This window comes from Saccoglossus kowalevskii, chromosome 14 (genome assembly GCF_978046115.1).
Source record: "Saccoglossus kowalevskii chromosome 14, keSacKowa6.1, whole genome shotgun sequence".
NCBI lineage: Eukaryota > Metazoa > Hemichordata > Enteropneusta > Harrimaniidae > Saccoglossus > Saccoglossus kowalevskii.
In genome coordinates this window covers 35040500-35064278 of record NC_140654.1, presented here as the reverse complement: position 1 = coordinate 35064278, position 23779 = coordinate 35040500, and the positions used below count along the sequence as shown (strand labels likewise).

General features: G+C 38.0%; 1 protein-coding gene across 1 annotated transcript; it reads right to left on the bottom strand.

The window, feature by feature from the left end:
- Positions 1–14612: 14612 nt before the first annotated feature.
- On the bottom strand, positions 14613–18655 carry LOC146734695 (uncharacterized). The gene is made up of 2 exons (XM_085507606.1): positions 17309–18655; positions 14613–17045 (listed from the first exon to the last, which is right to left on the bottom strand). The coding sequence occupies exons 1-2, from the start codon at positions 18653–18655 to the stop codon at positions 14613–14615; spliced, it is 3780 nt and encodes a 1259-aa protein (XP_085363732.1).
- Between the last annotated feature and the right edge of the window lie 5124 nt (positions 18656–23779).

Here is a 23779-nt window from a genome sequence, read left to right as displayed (position 1 = left end):
AGTGCATATACCATGATGTGTAGTGCATTTACCATGTTGTGTAGTGCATTTACCATGTTATGTATTGCATTTACCATGTTGTGTAGTGCATTTACCATGTTATGTAGTGCATTTACCATGTTGTGTAGTGCATTTACCATGTTATGTAGTGCATTTACCATGTTGTGTAGTGCATTTACCATGTTGTGTAGTGCATTTACCATGTTATGTAGTGCATTTACCTTGTTGTGTAGTGCATTTAACATCTTCTGTAGTGCATTTACCATGTTGTGTAGTGCATTTACCATGTTGTGTAGTGCATTTACCATGTTATGTAGTGCATTTACCTTGTTGTGTAGTGCATTTACCATGTTATGTAGTGCATTTACCATGTTGTGTAGTGCATTTACTATGATATGCAGTGCATTTACCATGTGGTGTAGTGCATTTATCATGTCATGTAGTACATTTATCATGTTGTGTAGTGCATTTACCATGTTATGTAGTGCATTTACCATGTTGTGTAGTGCATTTACCATGTTGTGTAGTGAATTTACCATGTTATGTAGTGCATTTACCTTGTTGTGTAGTGCATTTAACATGTTCTGTAGTGCATTTACCATGTCGTGTAGTGCATTTACCATGTTGTGTAGTGCATTTACCATGTTATGTAGTGCATTTACCTTGTTGTGTAGTGCATTTACCATGTTGTGTAGTCCATTTGCCATGTTAGTAATACATTTACCATGTTGTGTAGTGGATTTATCATGTTATGTAGTACATTTACCATGTTGTGTAGTGCATTTACCATGTTGTGTAGTGGATTTATCATGTTATGTAGTGCATTTACCATGTTGTGTAGTGCATTTACCATGTTGTGTAGTGCATTTACCATGCTGTGTCGTGCATTTGCCATGTTATGTAGTGCATTTACCATGTTATGTGTTGCATTTATCATGATTTGTAGTACATTTACCATGTTGTGTAGTGCATTTACCATGTTATGTAGTGCATTTACCATGTTATGTGGTGCATTTACCATGATTTGTAGTACATTTACCATGTTATGTAGTACATTTACCATGTTATGTAGTGCATTTACTATGATATGCACTGCATTTACCATGTTGTGTAGTGCATTTATCATGTTATGTAGTACATTTATCATTTTGTGTAGTGCATTTACCATGTTATGTAGTACATTTACCATGTTGTGTAGTGCATTTACCATGTTATGTAGTACATTTACCATGTTGTATAGTGCATTTACCATGTTATGTAGTGCATTTACCATGTTGTGTAGTGCATTTACCCTGTTGTGTAGTGCATTTACCATGTTATGTAGTGCATATACCATGATGTGTAGTGCATTTACCATGTTGTGTAGTGCATTTACCATGTTATGTATTGCATTTACCATGTTGTGTAGTGCATTTACCATGTTATGTAGTGCATTTACCATGTTGTGTAGTGCATTTACCATGTTATGTAGTGCATTTACCATGTTGTGTAGTGCATTTACCATGTTGTGTAGTGCATTTACCATGTTATGTAGTGCATTTACCTTGTTGTGTAGTGCATTTAACATCTTCTGTAGTGCATTTACCATGTTGTGTAGTGCATTTACCATGTTGTGTAGTGCATTTACCATGTTATGTAGTGCATTTACCTTGTTGTGTAGTGCATTTACCATGTTATGTAGTGCATTTACCATGTTGTGTAGTGCATTTACTATGATATGCAGTGCATTTACCATGTGGTGTAGTGCATTTATCATGTCATGTAGTACATTTATCATGTTGTGTAGTGCATTTACCATGTTATGTAGTGCATTTACCATGTTGTGTAGTGCATTTACCATGTTGTGTAGTGAATTTACCATGTTATGTAGTGCATTTACCTTGTTGTGTAGTGCATTTAACATGTTCTGTAGTGCATTTACCATGTCGTGTAGTGCATTTACCATGTTGTGTAGTGCATTTACCATGTTATGTAGTGCATTTACCTTGTTGTGTAGTGCATTTACCATGTTGTGTAGTCCATTTGCCATGTTAGTAATACATTTACCATGTTGTGTAGTGGATTTATCATGTTATGTAGTACATTTACCATGTTGTGTAGTGCATTTACCATGTTGTGTAGTGGATTTATCATGTTATGTAGTGCATTTACCATGTTGTGTAGTGCATTTACCATGTTGTGTAGTGCATTTACCATGCTGTGTCGTGCATTTGCCATGTTATGTAGTGCATTTACCATGTTATGTGTTGCATTTATCATGATTTGTAGTACATTTACCATGTTGTGTAGTGCATTTACCATGTTATGTAGTGCATTTACCATGTTATGTGGTGCATTTACCATGATTTGTAGTACATTTACCATGTTATGTAGTACATTTACCATGTTATGTAGTGCATTTACTATGATATGCAGTGCATTTACCATGTTGTGTAGTGCATTTATCATGTTATGTAGTACATTTATCATTTTGTGTAGTGCATTTACCATGTTATGTAGTACATTTACCATGTTGTGTAGTGCATTTACCATGTTATGTAGTACATTTACCATGTTGTATAGTGCATTTACCATGTTATGTAGTGCATTTACCATGTTGTGTAGTGCATTTACCCTGTTGTGTAGTGCATTTACCATGTTATGTAGTGCATATACCATGATGTGTAGTGCATTTACCATGTTGTGTAGTGCATTTACCATGTTATGTATTGCATTTACCATGTTGTGTAGTGCATTTACCATGTTATGTAGTGCATTTACCATGTTGTGTAGTGCATTTACCATGTTATGTAGTGCATTTACCATGTTGTGTAGTGCATTTACCATGTTGTGTAGTGCATTTACCATGTTATGTAGTGCATTTACCTTGTTGTGTAGTGCATTTAACATCTTCTGTAGTGCATTTACCATGTTGTGTAGTGCATTTACCATGTTGTGTAGTGCATTTACCATGTTATGTAGTGCATTTACCTTGTTGTGTAGTGCATTTACCATGTTATGTAGTGCATTTACCATGTTGTGTAGTGCATTTACTATGATATGCAGTGCATTTACCATGTGGTGTAGTGCATTTATCATGTCATGTAGTACATTTATCATGTTGTGTAGTGCATTTACCATGTTATGTAGTGCATTTACCATGTTGTGTAGTGCATTTACCATGTTGTGTAGTGAATTTACCATGTTATGTAGTGCATTTACCTTGTTGTGTAGTGCATTTAACATGTTCTGTAGTGCATTTACCATGTCGTGTAGTGCATTTACCATGTTGTGTAGTGCATTTACCATGTTATGTAGTGCATTTACCTTGTTGTGTAGTGCATTTACCATGTTGTGTAGTCCATTTGCCATGTTAGTAATACATTTACCATGTTGTGTAGTGGATTTATCATGTTATGTAGTACATTTACCATGTTGTGTAGTGCATTTACCATGTTGTGTAGTGGATTTATCATGTTATGTAGTGCATTTACCATGTTGTGTAGTGCATTTACCATGTTGTGTAGTGCATTTACCATGCTGTGTCGTGCATTTGCCATGTTATGTAGTGCATTTACCATGTTATGTGTTGCATTTATCATGATTTGTAGTACATTTACCATGTTGTGTAGTGCATTTACCATGTTATGTAGTGCATTTACCATGTTATGTGGTGCATTTACCATGATTTGTAGTACATTTACCATGTTATGTAGTACATTTACCATGTTATGTAGTGCATTTACTATGATATGCAGTGCATTTACCATGTTGTGTAGTGCATTTATCATGTTATGTAGTACATTTATCATTTTGTGTAGTGCATTTACCATGTTATGTAGTACATTTACCATGTTGTGTAGTGCATTTACCATGTTATGTAGTACATTTACCATGTTGTATAGTGCATTTACCATGTTATGTAGTGCATTTACCATGTTGTGTAGTGCATTTACCCTGTTGTGTAGTGCATTTACCATGTTATGTAGTGCATATACCATGATGTGTAGTGCATTTACCATGTTGTGTAGTGCATTTACCATGTTATGTATTGCATTTACCATGTTGTGTAGTGCATTTACCATGTTATGTAGTGCATTTACCATGTTGTGTAGTGCATTTACCATGTTATGTAGTGCATTTACCATGTTGTGTAGTGCATTTACCATGTTGTGTAGTGCATTTACCATGTTATGTAGTGCATTTACCTTGTTGTGTAGTGCATTTAACATCTTCTGTAGTGCATTTACCATGTTGTGTAGTGCATTTACCATGTTGTGTAGTGCATTTACCATGTTATGTAGTGCATTTACCTTGTTGTGTAGTGCATTTACCATGTTATGTAGTGCATTTACCATGTTGTGTAGTGCATTTACTATGATATGCAGTGCATTTACCATGTGGTGTAGTGCATTTATCATGTCATGTAGTACATTTATCATGTTGTGTAGTGCATTTACCATGTTATGTAGTGCATTTACCATGTTGTGTAGTGCATTTACCATGTTGTGTAGTGAATTTACCATGTTATGTAGTGCATTTACCTTGTTGTGTAGTGCATTTAACATGTTCTGTAGTGCATTTACCATGTCGTGTAGTGCATTTACCATGTTGTGTAGTGCATTTACCATGTTATGTAGTGCATTTACCTTGTTGTGTAGTGCATTTACCATGTTGTGTAGTCCATTTGCCATGTTAGTAATACATTTACCATGTTGTGTAGTGGATTTATCATGTTATGTAGTACATTTACCATGTTGTGTAGTGCATTTACCATGTTGTGTAGTGGATTTATCATGTTATGTAGTGCATTTACCATGTTGTGTAGTGCATTTACCATGTTGTGTAGTGCATTTACCATGCTGTGTCGTGCATTTGCCATGTTATGTAGTGCATTTACCATGTTATGTGTTGCATTTATCATGATTTGTAGTACATTTACCATGTTGTGTAGTGCATTTACCATGTTATGTAGTGCATTTACCATGTTATGTGGTGCATTTACCATGATTTGTAGTACATTTACCATGTTATGTAGTACATTTACCATGTTATGTAGTGCATTTACTATGATATGCAGTGCATTTACCATGTTGTGTAGTGCATTTATCATGTTATGTAGTACATTTATCATTTTGTGTAGTGCATTTACCATGTTATGTAGTACATTTACCATGTTGTGTAGTGCATTTACCATGTTATGTAGTACATTTACCATGTTGTATAGTGCATTTACCATGTTATGTAGTGCATTTACCATGTTGTGTAGTGCATTTACCCTGTTGTGTAGTGCATTTACCATGTTATGTAGTGCATATACCATGATGTGTAGTGCATTTACCATGTTGTGTAGTGCATTTACCATGTTATGTATTGCATTTACCATGTTGTGTAGTGCATTTACCATGTTATGTAGTGCATTTACCATGTTGTGTAGTGCATTTACCATGTTATGTAGTGCATTTACCATGTTGTGTAGTGCATTTACCATGTTATGTAGTGCATTTACCTTGTTGTGTAGTGCATTTACCATGTTATGTAGTGCATTTACCATGTTGTGTAGTGCATTTACTATGATATGCAGTGCATTTACCATGTGGTGTAGTGCATTTATCATGTCATGTAGTACATTTACCATGTTATGTAGTGCATTTACCTTGTTGTGTAGTGCATTTAACATGTTCTGTAGTGCATTTACCATGTCGTGTAGTGCATTTACCATGTTGTGTAGTGCATTTACCATGTTATGTAGTGCATTTACCTTGTTGTGTAGTGCATTTACCATGTTGTGTAGTCCATTTGCCATGTTAGTAATACATTTACCATGTTGTGTAGTACATTTACCATGTTATGTAGTACATTTACCATGTTATGTAGTGCATTTACTATGATATGCAGTGCATTTACCATGTTGTGTAGTGCATTTATCATGTTATGTAGTACATTTACCATTTTGTGTGGTGCATTTATCATGTTATGTAGTGCATTTACCATGTTATGTAGTGCATTTACCATGTTGTGTGGTGCATTTATCATGTTATGTAGTGCATTTACCATATTATGTAGTGCATTTACCTTGTTGTGTAGTGCATTTACCATGTTGTGTAGTGCATTTGCCATGTTATGTCGTGGATTTACCATGTTGTGTGGTGCATTTACCATGTTGTGTAGTGCATTTACCATGTTATGTAGTGCATTTACCATGTTGTGTGGTGCAATTATCATGTTATGTAGTACATTTACCTTGTTATGTAGTGCATTTATCATGTTATGTAGTACATTTACCATGTTATGTAGTGCATTTACCATGTTGTGTGGTGCATTTATCATGTTGTGTAGTGCATTTATCATGTTGTGTGGTGCGTTTGCCATGTTATGTAGTGCATTTACCATGTTGTGTGGTGCATTTATCATGTTATGTAGTGCATTTACCATGTTATATAGTGCATTTACCATGTTGTGTAGTGCATTTACCATGTTGTGTAGTGCATTTACCATGTTATGTAGTGCATTTACCATGTTGTGTAGTGCATTTACCATGTTGTGTAGTGCATTTACCATGTTATGTAGTGCATTTACCATGTTGTGTAGTGCATTTACCATGTTATGTAGTGCATTTACCATGTTGTGTAGTGCATTTACCATGTTGTGTGGTGCATTTACCATGTTATGTAGTGCATTTACCTTGTTGTGTAGTGCATTTACCATGTTGTGTAGTCCATTTGCCATGTTGTGTAGTGGATTTACCATGTTGTGTGGTGCATTTATCATGTTATGTAGTGCATTTACCATGTTATATAGTGCATTTACCATGTTGTGTAGTGCATTTATCATGTTATGTAGTGCATTTATCATGTTATATAGTGCATTTACCATGTTATGTGGTGCATTTACCATGTTATGTAGTACATTTACCATGTTATGTAGTACATTTACCATGTTATGTAGTACATTTACCATGTTATGTAGTGCATTTACTATGATATGCAGTGCATTTACCATGTTGTGTAGTGCATTTATCATGTTATGTAGAACATTTACCATGTTGTGTAGTGCATTTACCATGTTATGTAGTACATTTACCATGTTGTGTAGTGCATTTACCATGTTATGTAGTACATTTACCATGTTGTGTAGTCCATTTACCATGTTATGTAGTACATTTACCATGTTGTGTAGTACATTTACCATGTTGTGTAGTGCATTTACCATGTTATGTAGTGCATTTACCATGTTGTGTAGTCCATTTGCCATGTTATGTAGTGGATTTACCATGTTATGTGGTGCATTTATCATGTTATGTAGTTCATTTACCGTGTTATGTAGCGCATTTACCATGTTGTGTGGTGCATTTATCATGTTATGTGGTGCATTTACCATATTATGTAGTGCATTTACCATGTTGTGTAGTGCATTTACCATGTTGAGTAGTGCATTTACCATGTTATGTAGTGCATTTACCATGTTGTGTAGTGCATTTACCATGTTGTGTAGTGCATTTACCATGTTATGTAGTGCATTTACCATGTTATGTAGTGCATTTACCATGTTGTGTAGTGCATTTACCATGTTATGTAATGCATTTACCATGTTGTGTAGTGCATTTACCATGTTATGTAATGCATTTATCATGTTATGTAGTGCATTTACCATGTTGTGTAGTGCATTTACCATGTTATGTAGTACATTTACCATGTTGTGTAGTACATTTACCATGTTGTGTAGTGCATTTACCATGTTATGTAGTGGATTTACCATGTTGTGTAGTCCATTTGCCATGTTATGTAGTGGATTTACCATGTTATGTAGTGGATTTACCATGTTATGTAGTGCATTTACCATGTTGTGTAGTGCATTTACCATGTTATGTAGTGCATTTACCATGTTATGTAGTGCATTTACCATGTTATGTAGTGCATTTACCATGTTGTGTAGTGCATTTACCATGTTATGTAATGCATTTACCATGTTGTGTAGTGCATTTATCATGTTATGTAGTACATTTACCATGTTGTGTAGTGGATTTACCATGTTATGTAGTACATTTACCATGTTGTGTAGTGCATTTACCATGTTATGTAGTGCATTTACCATGTTGTGTAGTGCATTTACCATGTTGTGTAGTGCATTTACCATGTTATGTAGTGCATTTACCATGTTGCGTAGTGCATTTACCATGTTGTGTAGTGCATTTACCATGTTATGTAGTGCATTTACCATGTTGTGTAGTGCATTTACCAAGTTGTGTAGTGCATTTACCATGTTATGTAGTGCATTTACCATGTTGTGTAGTGCATTTACCATGTTATGTAGTGCATTTACCATGTTGTGTAGTGCATTTACCATGTTGTGTAGTGCATTTACCATGTTATGTAGTGCATTTACCTTGTTGTGTAGTGCATTTACCATGTTGTGTAGTCCATTTGCCATGTTGTGTAGTGGATTTACCATGTTGTGTGGTGCATTTATCATGTTATGTAGTGCATTTACCATGTTATATAGTGCATTTACCATGTTGTGTAGTGCATTTATCATGTTATGTAGTGCATTTATCATGTTATATAGTGCATTTACCATGTTATGTGGTGCATTTACCATGTTATGTAGTACATTTACCATGTTATGTAGTACATTTACCATGTTATGTAGTACATTTACCATGTTATGTAGTGCATTTACTATGATATGCAGTGCATTTACCATGTAGTGTAGTGCATTTATCATGTTATGTAGTACATTTACCATGTTGTGTAGTGCATTTACCATGTTATGTAGTACATTTACCATGTTGTGTAGTGCATTTACCATGTTATGTAGTACATTTACCATGTTGTGTAGTACATTTACCATGTTGTGTAGTGCATTTACCATGTTATGTAGTGCATTTACCATGTTGTGTAGTGCATTTACCATGTTATGTAATGCATTTACCATGTTGTGTAGTGCATTTACCATGTTATGTAGTGCATTTACCATGTTATGTAGTGCATTTACCATGTTGTGTAGTGCATTTACCATGTTATGTAGTACATTTACCATATTGTGTAGTACATTTACCATGTTGTGTAGTGCATTTACCATGTTATGTAGTGCATTTACCATGTTGTGTAGTCCATTTGCCATGTTATGTAGTGGATTTACCATGTTATGTGGTGCATTTATCATGTTATGTAGTGCATTTACCATGTTGTGTAGTGCATTTACCATGTTATGTAGTGCATTTACCATGTTATGTAGTGCATTTACCATGTTGTGTAGTGCATTTACCATGTTATGTAGTGCATTTACCATGTTATGTAGTGCATTTACCATGTTGTGTAGTGCATTTACCATGTTATGTAGTACATTTACCATGTTGTGTAGTACATTTACCATGTTGTGTAGTGCATTTACCATGTTATGTAGTGCATTTACCATATTGTGTAGTCCATTTGCCATGTTATGTAGTGGATTTACCATGTTATGTGGTGCATTTATCATGTTATGTAGTTCATTTACCGTGTTATGTAGTGCATTTACCATGTTGTGTGGTGCATTTATCATGTTATGTGGTGCATTTACCATATTATGTAGTGCATTTACCATGTTGTGTAGTGCATTTACCATGTTGTGTAGTGCATTTACCATGTTATGTAGTGCATTTACCATGTTGTGTAGTGCATTTACCATGTTGTGTAGTGCATTTACCATGTTATGTAGTGCATTTACCATGTTGTGTAGTGCATTTACCATGTTATGTAATGCATTTACCATGTTGTGTAGTGCATTTACCATGTTATGTAGTGCATTTACCATGTTATGTAGTGCATTTACCATGTTGTGTAGTGCATTTACCATGTTATGTAGTACATTTACCATGTTGTGTAGTACATTTACCATGTTGTGTAGTGCATTTACCATGTTATGTAGTGCATTTACCATGTTGTGTAGTCCATTTGCCATGTTATGTAGTGGATTTACCATGTTATGTGGTGCATTTATCATGTTATGTAGTGCATTTACCATGTTGTGTAGTGCATTTACCATGTTATGTAGTGCATTTACCATGTTATGTAGTGCATTTACCATGTTGTGTAGTGCATTTACCATGTTATGTAATGCATTTACCATGTTGTGTAGTGCATTTACCATGTCATGTGGTGCATCCATCATGTGGTGTATTCATGTTGTTATTGTAATGTTGTTGGTCATCTTGTTACTGTAGATTTTTATGAACATTTATAAATGTAGTTGTATAGATTCGATACCACGCCCTATGTACGAAACTGGTTGAAGGGCTCTCAGATCCAATGTGATGTCACATTCAAAGTTTCTGTCGTTTGGGATGGGTTCCAACCGCGCTATGTTAAGTTTCTAAATATTCGTTAAAAATAACCACAACAACTTGTTGTTAACCTGAAATGAGTGTAAAATATTGAGAATATATCATCAGATCGATATTTGTTTTTTCTCAGCGTGACCCTTATATTTTATTTTAGTAAACAAGACACTTCGCGGTGGGCATCTTTTGCGATCAGTAATATTTACGAAAATTTGTGTTTACTATTTTATAAACTGGCCTGGCAATTCCCACCACCAATTAGACAATGTCACAGCATTTCGGCCACTTTCCCATTAAATCCAAAATCACTCGATAATTTTGTTTACTTTACATTTGTACTATGATTACATTTGAAGTTTTGATCATTTCAGTGCACATATGAACACTCACAAAAATACCCCCAAAATAAAGGAATTTAGTATATAGCCTTGACAAAAAACGCATTTTCCTTAATATTGCATTTTTTTCGATCTGTGTAACTTCATGTGGGAATCCTAATGAGATTTAAAGTTCCGCTCACAACTGACGGTTTTGCAATATTAGAGGTTGTGAGCTTGTCCATGGAGGCTGTAAACTGCATTTTTTTTTATAAATATTGTATTCACTGACATTTATTTTGTATTTACATTTGCCATGAGTTCCACAGTATCTTTGTTTTACTGGTGTAACTAGAGAGTGTAGTGTACTCGGCAGCTTTTTGTTTTGTCAATTGTTGTCAGTTGTTTTGTTTTCTGTTCTTGAAGTTTTGTACAAAAATCAACAACGGTTAAATAGGTACCGATATATTATTTCCACTTTGCAGTATATCGTAAACAGTACTTGCATACTTTGTTCTCCCGTATAAATATCGGATTGTTCAGAAGCATGAGATTGTAATGTAAATGTTGTCTATGTCTCGGGCCGTTTACTTACTTGTTGTCAGTGTCTGACTGGTATATACAACATATGACCAGGTAAACTTCAGTATATTAAAAAAAAGAAACCTAAAAATCAGTTGCCCACGCCAAGAGAGCCACAGAACCAAAACATCTGTCAGCCGTCGGCGTCCACAACAGCAATATGATTTTACACATCGAAATTGAGAATAGCAAGTGTAGACATATTGCATAGAAATGAACACTAAATACATCTATCCCAGCCAGCAATCGAATCATAAATCTTCATGAGTGATGTAATTGGTATTTCCATCTACATGCTTCTATTCCCTACAAAGGTTGTGGTATATTCTGTTAAAGGGGGAAATGTTTACAATATTGGCCAGCATATATTCAAACGTGAAATCTTGTGTCCACACCCCAAATGGAAAAAAACGAATATTTTGACTGTTCTGTAGGTATTTGGCAAGGCTGCATGTTGAGTCTTTTTTTATAAACGAACTGTCCTTTGAACTGCAGCAACGCAATGATCATGGCATACAGCTATCCCCCGACCCTGTACTTGTCTGCTTATTATTTGCAGATGATGTAGCAATGTTTTCAGATATCGTGATCAGGTTGCAAAGATCTTTTAAAATATTAAGTAGTTACTGTGACAGATGGAAAATGAAAGTGAATAGGGAAAACACAAAATTTGTGTTTTTTGAACCTAGTGGACACTTGTCTAAGAATGAAATATGGTTTTATAAAGGTGAAGAAATCGAGGCAATTTCCTACTATAAATATCTTGGGGTTATATTTTTTGTCGACTTCTATGGTCGACAGCAACAACGGTTTTAGCACAACAAGCCAAAAAGGCCATGTTTGCCATTATGAAAATAGGTGACAAAACAGGTCCGCTAAATTATGATGTACTTTTTAAACTTTTTTGACTCCAAGATTTTGCCAATTTTAACATATGGTGTTGAAATTTGGGGATTTCGACAGTATGATTGCCTCGAACGAATCCAGTTTCTTCCTTGTAGATATTACCTCGGTGTCTCACAAAAATCCCCCAAACAGTTGTTTATTAGGTGAGTATGGGAGGTATCCCATTTTTCTGTATACCGCGAAACGCTGTGCAAAATATATTAACATGCCCCATAATAGATATCCCCGCAAACGTTTCCGTTGCTCTTTCGTCAATTGTATCTTCCAAAATACTATTTCAGCCCTCCATCTTATAAATTTGTAGAATAATTAACTTCACAACAAACCAATATAATTAAAAGTTTGGCAGCCTATGCTTAACACACATTGAAACTTAGGGCGATATTGCCTTGAAGATAAAAACAAACAGACTGTTAAAAGTATATATATATACTAGTAACTGTGCGTTCAAGATATGCATTTAAATACTTAAACCCTACAATTACCGCCAAAGCTTCCATAGTTGTGTTATCCCGGTTTTAGTTTCTCCAATAGTTAAACCTTCTTGTCTCTCATATATGTCTTCATTTCCGTCTCACATTCTGATAAACATTTGAATTTTATAGTTATCTAAGGAGAAGCCAATACATTTATGACAATATTGGCATAACCAACAGAATGTTCGTAATGTAATAGCATTTATATCCCTGCACTTAAACTGAACCACTTCTGGTCATTTTGCTCTGTTTGTGGGGAGATAGACGACAATAACACAAATGAGATGGAATGAAAGGCCAAGTATTCTTGACATTTATTGAAAAATGAGAGGCTTGTAAACCATAAAAAATCCCTCGCCAGTTTCCTCAAACTGAAAGATTACAATAGAAAAACCTCCAAGGAGGTCACAGGTCAAAGGTCAACTGGCGAGGAAAACTTTCAAAACAATAAATCAGTGAAAATTAAGCACAAATTAATCTCCGACAAAGGTGTGGGCCCCAGAAACGCCCACACCCACCTGTGCCATAATTACAATGGAGGTACACGGGGTGGTGGAGGGTGACTAAAATTGTAGAAGAAACAAACTGCAAGCCGGCAAGTCGACGGTGTAGTTCAAAAGAGGTAGATCAATGTTGCTGCCCTCCCTCTAAGGCACAATTAAACAAGAATGCGCCAGCCATAGAGGGCGCTCTCCAACTGGTATTAAAATACAATTGCATGTATATAAATCTGATTATCTGTCTATAATCTATGCTTTATATCCCTGCACTTAAACTGAACCACTTCTGGTCATTTTGCTCTGTTTGTAGGAGATAGACGACAATAACATAAATGAGATGGAATGAAAGGCCAAGTATTCTTGACATTTATTGAAAAATGAGAGGCTTGTAAACCATAAAAAATCCCTCGCCAGTTTCCTCAAACTGAAAGATTACAACAGAAAAACCTCCAAGGAGGTCACAGGTCAAAGGTCAACTGGCGAGGAAAACTTTCAAAACAATAAATCAGTGAAAATTAAGCACAAATTAATCTCCGACAAAGGTGTGGGCCCCAGAAACGCCCACACCCACCTGTGCATAATTACAATGGAGGTACACGGGGTGGTGGAGGGTGACTAAAATTGTAGAAGAAACAAACTGCAAGCCGGCAAGTCGACGGTGTAGTTCAAAAGAGGTAGATCAATGTTGCTGCCCTCCCTCTAAGGCACAATTAAACAAGAATGCGCCATCCATAGAGGGCGCTCTCCAACTGGTATTAAAATACAATTGCATGTATATAAATCTGATTATCTGTCTATAATCTATGCTTTATATCCCTGCACTTAAACTGAACCACTTCTGGTCATTTTGCTCTGTTTGTAGGAGATAGACGACAATAACATAAATGAGATGGAATGAAAGGCCAAGTATTCTTGACATTTATTGAAAAATGAGAGGCTTGTAAACCATAAAAAATCCCTCGCCAGTTTCCTCAAACTGAAAGATTACAACAGAAAAACCTCCAAGGAGGTCACAGGTCAAAGGTCAAAGGCGAGGAAAACTTTCAAAACAATAAATCAGTGAAAATTAAGCACAAATTAATCTCCCACAAAGGTGTGTGTTTCGATACGGGCTTATAAGTGAAAGTAGTCACGAAGAGACCGTGGTCTGGATGCGTTGCAGACGCAACATTTATTAAGCCGACATATTGAGTAAAAAACAACAACAACACAGAGCATGCGCGTAACGGTCATAAAGGTCATGCAAACAAAAGAACATCAGCATATTGTAACATCCTTCCTTTTCAAAGAATGAGTTGATGAACTACAATTTGTTGTATATAAGAGTTCTGGCAGTGCTTGTGAATAGTTCATAATGAAACAGATCGCATTCACATTAGGGTATGAATATAAAGTACATGCTCCATCTGGATATGCTAAATACTGAATAACATTTATAATAATAACATTTCAAACAGTAAAAATACTCAACAGGTGCAAACCAATAACAGTAAACTGGCTACTAAAACAGACTTTCATGTCACATAGTCAGTCAAGTGGTGTATTGGTCAAGGTAGGCTGGTGGTTTGACAGTACGTCCACTTCGTGTCTTGGTGGGTGATTTGTATGGTGCAGTCAGCGTGGGTGTAGCTGGCATTGCAGCAGCTGATTTCAAATCAGATGTGGTATTCGACCGAGTATTTGTGGGTACTGTACGTCTGTCATGAGGTGGTGATGTTTGTCTGTCAGGAGATTCAGCAGATTTTTTCAGGTGCATTCTGTTGCGTCGGTAGGTGCCATCTGGTGTGTCTATGGTATAAGATCTCTGGTCGAGACATTGTGTCACGATGCCTTTACGCCATTTCTTCTCGCCGAGGACAAACGATTTCATCCTGATGACATCACCCTTCTCTAAAACTGGTAGATCATGGGCTTGTCTGTTGTAATACTTAGCTTGTATGAGTTGTTTGTGTCTCATTTTTTCCCGCTCTTGTTCTGAGTTGACATACCTTGGTTGTAGTAGTCTAGCTGTTGTAGGGAGTAGTGTTCTTGTACGTCGATTCATGAGTCTTTGTACTGGACTGGATTCTACTCCTTGTGTAGGGGTGTTGCGCTGGTCGAGTATGGCAAGGTATGTATCGCTATTGCAGTCCTTGCACTTCCTTAGAATGCATTTTGCTTTCTTGACTGCAGATTCTACCTTTCCATTGGCTTTGCTATTGTAAGGACTGGTGACCAAGTGTTCAAAGTCCCATGCTTGTGCAAATGTTCTAAACTCAGATGAAACATATTGGGGTCCATTGTCGGATACGACTTGTTCAGGTATACCATGTCTTGCAAAATGGCTCTTTGTTGCCTTTATCACAGTCGCTGATCGTGTGTTTGGTAGTTTGTCTAGTTCGTAAAAGTCGCTGTAATAGTCAACAGTCACGAGATAGTCAGTGTTGTCATGTGTAAAGAGATCAGTCGCAACCTTCTGCCATGGGCGTTGAGGTAACTCATGACTCATCAGTGTTTCCTTTGCTTGACTAGTCTCGTAAGTTCTGCAGGTTTCGCATGATGAGATATGATGTTTCACTTCTGCTGACATGCCCGGCCAATACAGGCTAATGCGTGCTCTTCGTAGGCATCCCTCCACACCAATATGAGATGAGTGTATGCGAATTAGCATGTCTTTTCTTATGCTATGCGGAATAACTACTCTCTCTCCTGGAAATATCAGGCCATCTTGAATAGAGAGTTCATCTCTACAGTTGAAGTATGGTGTGACCTGCGCAGGAAGTTGGTGTTTGCTGTGTGGCCATCCTGCGATAATTGTTTTCTGCAGCAGTTGTAATGACTCATCATTCTCAGTAGCGTCACGAATTTTGGCCAGTCGTTCTTCTCTGATGGGTAGGAAACTAATCATATTAATTCTGTCAAAGACCGTTTCTTTTGTACTTGCAGTGGTGGGTGGGTGTGCCCTTGACAGTGTATCTGCAATGTACATTGTTTTACCTTTGCAGTACACAACACGAATGTCATAATTCTGTAATCGTATCATCATACGTTGTAGTCGTTTGGGTGCTTTGTGTAGCGGCTTCTTCACTATTGATTCTAGTGGTTTATGATCACTATAAACAATGGTGTGGTGGCCGTATGTGTACTGGTGGAATTTCTCCATAGAGAAAACTATCGCGAGCATCTCCTTCTCAATTTGAGCATACCTGACTTCAGTAGGTGTTAGTGCTTTACTGGCATAGGCAATCGGACGACCCTCTTGCATTAGAACAGTACCAAGTCCAAACTGACTACTATCGCATTGTATTTCCAGGTCTTTGCTTGGATTGTAGTAGGCTAGAATAGGTGCTGAACCAATCTTAGACTTATGTTCAGTGAAAGCTGATTTGTGAACTGCGCTCCATTCCCATGGGGTATCAGAATGTGTCAGCAGTCGAATTGGCTTCATTATATCAGACAGATGAGGTAGGAATCGGCTGAGGTAGTTCACCATGCCATTGAGACGTTGGACGTCTTCAGTATTTCTTGGGGTAGGCATGTCTTGTATTGCCTTCACTTTATCCGGGTCAACTTTGAGACCTTCTGACGTTAACAAATGTCCATGGAAGCGAATCTCAGAACAACAAAGTTCAAGTTTTTCCTTATTGAGCTTTATCCCTTTCTCACGACATCTGTTCAGCAGTTTCTCAAGGTGAGTATCATGTTCAGTAACAGTCTCGGAGTGAACAATAACGTCATCAGCAATACATATTACACCAGGCAAGTTTTCTAAAGCTTGATGTAATCGTTTTTGAAATATCTCACTTGAGACATTGAGACCAAATGGGAGTCTAAGCCAACGGTATCTGCCATATGGAGTATTGAATGTAGTTAAAAGACTAGATTCTTCGTCAAGGACTAGATGCCAGTATGCAGAAGACAGATCAACTTTTGTGAAGACTTTAGACTTTGCTAAATCAGGTAGGTACTCGTCAAGTGTTGGCAACTGGTACCTTTCTCGTCAAAGAGCTTCGTTGAGGGGTTTCGGGTCAATGCATACTCGGATTTCACCTGATTTGTTAGTGGTAGTAACAAACTGACTAGACCATTCTGTGGGTTTGTCTACAGGGGCTAGAGCTCCTAAGTTCTCAAGTCGGTCAAGTTCAGCTTTCAGTTTACTTCGAACTGAAACTGCGACTGGTCGACACAGAAGAGTGACAGGGACTGCAGCAGGATTCACATGGAGGTGCACTTCGCCCTCAAACTTGCCTGGGCAGTGTCATCGAACACATCAGGATAGTTTGCGATGATATTATCTTTGCTGTCAGTCTTCACTGCATTGACTTGCTTGAAATTTCCCCTATGTATTGACAATAAGTTCATTTGTTCAGTAGCACGAAGACCAAGTAGTGGAGTTAAGTTATCTCCCACTATGATGAACTCTACGGAAAATTTCCTGCCCGACTTAGGATTGCAAATATTCAATCGACAAACTCCAACAGGCTTTACTTTAGTACCATTCCACATTACTAAGGTTGTGGTACAAGGCTTGATTTGTCTCTCTTTAACGTATCTAGCAGGCAAAAGGTTGACACTAGCTCCACTGTCCAAATGAAATTTCACTGGTTGCCTATCAATGACCATTTCAGCGTAGACTTGTTTCCCTTGAGAACCAACAGTGTAGACTTTTACACAGGATATCCACTCAGGGTCAGAGTCAGAGTCACTGTCAGGTCGGTTGTTAGTGTCATAGTCGCAGTCAAGTACAGCATGTGCCCTACTAGATTTCCTACATTTCTTTGAAAAATGATTTCTACCCTTACAGAATGAACAAGTTTTACCCCACGCTGGGCATTTCAATTTGTCAGAAACATGTTTATAACCGCAAAATTTACAGTCAATATCCCTAGTTTTTGCTTCAGGCTTTGAATATTTGTTCTCCATTTTCTTTCGTGGCTCTCTGGACTGAGTTGACTTCACCTTGTGCACTTCATGTTGACCTCCCATTTCCTTCAGTTGTGAGGCAGTTGCTTCAGCCCTGCGGCAAATATCAATACAGGCGTTTAATTTCAGGTCACGCTCTTGTAGTAGACGTTTACGGACTGCGTTGTCTTTTATACCAATCACTATCTGGTCGCGGATGATGGAGTCATGCAGACACTGACAAAAATTACACGTTTTTGCTAGTGTTCTGAGAGCAGTTACATATACATCAATACTCTCACCCGGCTCTTGGACTCTCTTGTTGAATAGATATCTCTCGTAGGTTTCATTCGTTTCTCCAATAAAATGCTTGTCAAATTTCTTGACAACTGTATCAACTAGACTTTTATCTTCCCCAGCACCATAATCAAAGCTGTTGTATACACTTAGAGCTTCAGGCCCAATAGAATGTAAAAACAGTGCTAGTTGGTACGCTGGAGCTTGGTTCTGCAGGTTAGTAATAATGCTATAATTGCTCCAAATCTGTTTCCAGAGTTTCCATTTGTCAACACTGGTGGCGCTGTCACCCATATCCAAGTGGGCAGGCAATGGAATTTGTGGTGCAGTTGGTGGTAAGACAGGGTTTGGTACATTCTGGCTAGGTTGTTGATCGATAACAGGGGGGTCAGCCATAATTAATTCAACAATGTCTATATTTTGATGTCACTGGCTAATTATGTAGAGTTTTTAACTCGACACGACCAGGTCACGTGATTACAGTAATGCGGGAAAGTTCAATTCACTCACTGCGTTTTGTGATCAGAATTCAGTTCTATCGACAGTCTGTGGATTCTTTCACTTGTTCAGAAATCTTCAAGACTTCCAGTCGCTACGCTGCCACCATGTTTCGATACGGGCTTATAAGTGAAAGTAGTCACGAAGAGACCGTGGTCTGGATGCGTTGCAGACGCAACATTTATTAAGCCGACATCTTGAGTAAAAAACAACAACAACACAGAGCATGCGCGTAACGGTCATAAAGGTCATGCAAACAAAAGAACATCAGCATATTGTAACAGTGTGGGCCCCAGAAACGCCACAAGCCACTTTATTGTGTGGCCGCCCCACCCAAAATGACCAGAAGCAGAGGTAACTCCTTATGAAAGTACATTACTTAAGTGAACACTAACTAAATTGCTTGAATCCGAATACAGCGGCCCCTGCCTGACCTATATCGAATACAAGGAAAAACAGAACAATATAAGGTACCCATATATAGCGGCCCCTGCCTGACCTATATTCAAGTGCAAAACATGTTTCGTCTATTCCTGTAAACATGTTACCATACTGCTGGTTGCCTAATATATCCCTTGAATGCATCTGACTTCCATCTACCTAAAACACAGATCTGAGCATCAGACAACCCATCTGAAGCAGCTTGTGAGGCTGCTCCTATACAAAAACTATGTCCCTTGAACCTATCAACATTAAAGCCACAAAACTCAAGAGAACGCCTAAGCTGAGCTGTGAAATCACACCGTCCAATGCCCAATGCTACAGGCAGGCAAAAAAGTGGGCCCGCATCTACTCCCCGTAACTGGCAAAAATCCCACATTGTCTGCACAGGCGAAGATCAGTCACCTTCCTCCTACAAAATGAAATAACAAATGCTGTGCCTGGTTTGCAATGCTTAAATTTGGATAAGGTTAATCTCATTGACTGAGGTTTACCCATGTTTCCAATGAACTGCAACTGATTGAAAAGAATGGCCCCACCCACATCTTGTCTATTTTTAATTGTAATTGTCCTAATCCAGAGGAACCCATGGAATGCTGTTAAAAACATTGCTCTAAATAAACACCCTTGATAAGCAGATGAAATAACGTGTGGAATAGCCTTAACTAGACAATGCAAAATATCACGAGTGATAGAAAGACGGTCATCCAGTTGAAGTTTTAACTTTCGATATGACTTCACCAATTTGTGTACCATAAAAGACTTGGTTGGGTCTGAAAAACCTGCAATTTTATGAACGTAGCTAATGGCTGACAAGTAAGTTGAAACAGTGGATGGTGCCAGGTGCTGCCTAGAAAGGTAGCCAATAAACAGAGCAATGGTTGTTTCCGGAAGTGGTAATGATGGACAATGTACCCCCAACTGGCTATACAAAAATTGGGCAAAAACCCACCATGCACGCTGATATGTTGTCCTAGAAGAGCTGCAAATGGCCTGCTGTAAAAAGTCTGCCTACTTCCATTTCCAATTGACTGGTAGCAAATGTGATGGAATTGGGGTTGGATTGGTATCCATGCCATAAGCCATTGATCTGAACTGATCCACCTGCAAATGAGAAAGACAATGGAATATGTTTTGCTCTAAAAAGAATGTTAAACTGAAGGCCAATGAGCACGATCCGACGAACCAAAACCATCAGGTCTTTATCCTTTGCCGACTGCTTATTCAAGACTGACATTAGGGCCTCATTGTCAGTGAACAACACCTGCTTGTTACTGAGATAATGCCCCCACACTTCAAGAGCCAGCCTGATTGGAAATAACTTCAAGACTGCAATATTAAGAACTTTCCAGTCAGCTGGCCACTCCCCAAAAAACCAATGAGAACTAAAAATGCCACTGCACCCCAGTGACCCAGCTGCATCTGTGAACAAAGTAAATCGGACGAATGCCAGATAGCATCCATAAAAATTGTCTTCCTATTATAACTATCCAAAAACTGCTTCCACACAAGCAGGTCTGCTTTAACCTCTTTGGTCAACCGGATATACCTTTTGTCAAATCAATTAACCTACGCAAAAATGCCAGGCCTGGAACCACCACAATACATGAAAAATTTAAGGTCCCCACCAAAAACTGAATTTCCTTGAGTATCACCTTTTTCCTTACTAAGAAAGTATCAATTAAGCTGCGGCAACACAACAGTTTATCCTGTGGCAGTCGATACTTGCTTTGAACTGTGTCTAACTCAATACCTGCAAACACCATGGAAGTGTTAGATTTCATAGTCTTTTCCTGTGCAATTGGAACCCCAAGGACAGCACACAAATCCAAAAAAGCCTGCAAAACTGAAAAAACAGCGCTCCCTAGTTCGTGCCAGAAATAAGAAATCATCCAAAATGTGGATAGTTGCCTCAACACCCACAACTTTAAGCAAAAATCCACTCTAAAGCTGAACTAAAATGTTCAAAAATGCGGCATGATGTTGAGCACCCCATTGGAAGACATCTATCGAAAAAGAAATTATCATCCCACCTGAAACCCAATAAACAACGGTCATGTGGAGCTACTGGAATAATTCTGAATGCTGATTTGATGTCAGTTTTAGCCAAGAAACTGCCTAGACCCAGATCCCTAATAATCTTAACTGCATCATCAATATTGGCATACTGAACAGTTGCCAACTCGGCTGGAATACCATCATTTATTGATTAGCCTGATGGACAATATAAGTGGTGTATTAAGCGAAACTTGTTATGTTTTTCCCCAAATGTAATGCTTGTAACCATAATTCCCAGTGTGTTTTGTCCCAGGGTAGTGGGGTTGACTGCTTCAGAAAGCGAAATTGCTCATCATAAAACATCCAGCCAGCCTTTTTTGGCTGCCAGGTCACGCACCACCTCTCCATATTTCATAAGACCTGAAATATCCTCAGGCTTCTTTAGAGTATACATTGCTACAAAAATGTTAAATGTAGAAATCCACTACTCAATTGACGCAATTTTCTTAGTACTAGCAGCGGGCTCAAGACAAAGCGGAGGCCTACCCACACCATCAGATAATGCAACGGTGTACCTACCATCCCGCAGGAAGGGATTACTAAGCAGAGTAGCGAAATCAATATAATCACCTGCCCGGATTTTAGATTTAACCTTATCTGACACTCTTGCTACCAAAGGTACAGACTGGCTAGTGAACAGTGTGGTTGGCTGTAGCTCTCTCTCTCTCTCTCTGAATCCTGAATTATAGGTTGCTGTGTAACCTGAATTACAGACAAATCACTAATCTAATCCAGTGGCTGTCTAGCAGCCTGAACCCCCTGTACATTACCCGTAATGTCATTGACAACTGGTTGGACGACTTGAGATGCAGTAGCTGCTGCTGGGCTTGCAACGTTGCAAAGAGCAGCATCCTTCAAACCTTGAATGACTGCACGTGAGATAGAGGCTGCTAACCCTTCTGGGTCCAAGTGTTGCTCTGCAGCATTATTACGTATTGTGACTGCAGCAGCTCGCTGTTCACCTTGTTGATTGGTAGTGGGGACTTGCAGCACCGCAGAAGGATTACTTGATGTTTCCACTGGATCAGAAAATGTGGTTGTCGCTGCCTAACGCTTTGCTGTAGCTGCCCTGGTGACTGGTGCTGTACGCTTTGGTGGCATACTGTTGACAAAATAAATTATTGACAGAAAATAAACTGTACTAAATATTCTATCGCATGATAAAAAACCATGGTAAGAAGTGAAAAGGATACCGTTAAAAATTACATGCACGTAATTATGAATAAACAGAATCAATTTTGTACAGACAATTAAATAATAATAAATGTTTAGCAAAACAAAATGCATGCTAACTAAAGATAATAACCTTCTAGTTTCAAACAGAAGGTACATACAACCAATACAATTGGTAAAACCACTCTGCCATAACAAGGTATGTCATTGGGAGAAGGTACAAAAACAGTTTCAAACAGAAGGTACATACAACCAATAAAATTGGTAAAACCACTCTGCCATAACAAGGTATGTCATTGGGAGAGGGTACAAAAACAGTTTCAAACAGAAGGTACATACAACCAATAAAATTGAGCATCAGACAACCCATCTGAAGCAGCTTGTGAGGCTGCTCCTATACAAAAACTATGTCCCTTGAACCTATCAACATTAAAGCCACAAAACTCAAGAGAACGCCTAAGCTGAGCTGTGAAATCACACCGTCCAATGCCCAATGCTCCAGGCAGGCAAAAAAGTGGGCCCGCATCTACTCCCCGTAACTGGCAAAAATCCCACATTGTCTGCACAGGCGAAGATCAGTCACCTTCCTCCTACAAAATGAAATAACAAATGCTGTGCCTGGTTTGCAATGCTTAAATTTGGATAAGGTTAATCTCATTGACTGAGGTTTACCCATGTTTCCAATGAACTGCAACTGATTGAAAAGAATGGCCCCACCCACATCTTGTCTATTTTTAATTGTAATTGTCCTAATCCAGAGGAACCCATGGAATGCTGTTAAAAACATTGCTCTAAATAAACACCCTTGATAAGCAGATGAAATAACGTGTGGAATAGCCTTAACTAGACAATGCAAAATATCACGAGTGATAGAAAGACGGTCATCCAGTTGAAGTTTTAACTTTCGATATGACTTCACCAATTTGTGTACCATAAAAGACTTGGTTGGGTCTGAAAAACCTGCAATTTTATGAACGTAGCTAATGGCTGACAAGTAAGTTGAAACAGTGGATGGTACCAGGTGCTGCCTAGAAAGGTAGCCAATAAACAGAGCAATGGTTGTTTCCGGAAGTGGTAATGATGGACAATGTACCCCCAACTGGCTATACAAAAATTGGGCAAAAACCCACCATGCACGCTGATATGTTGTCCTAGAAGAGCTGCAAATGGCCTGCTGTAAAAAGTCTGCCTACTTCCATTTCCAATTGACTGGTAGCAAATGTGATGGAATTGGGGTTGGATTGGTATCCATGCCATAAGCCATTGATCTGAACTGATCCACCTGCAAATGAGAAAGACAATGGAATATGTTTTGCTCTAAAAAGAATGTTAAACTGAAGGCCAATGAGC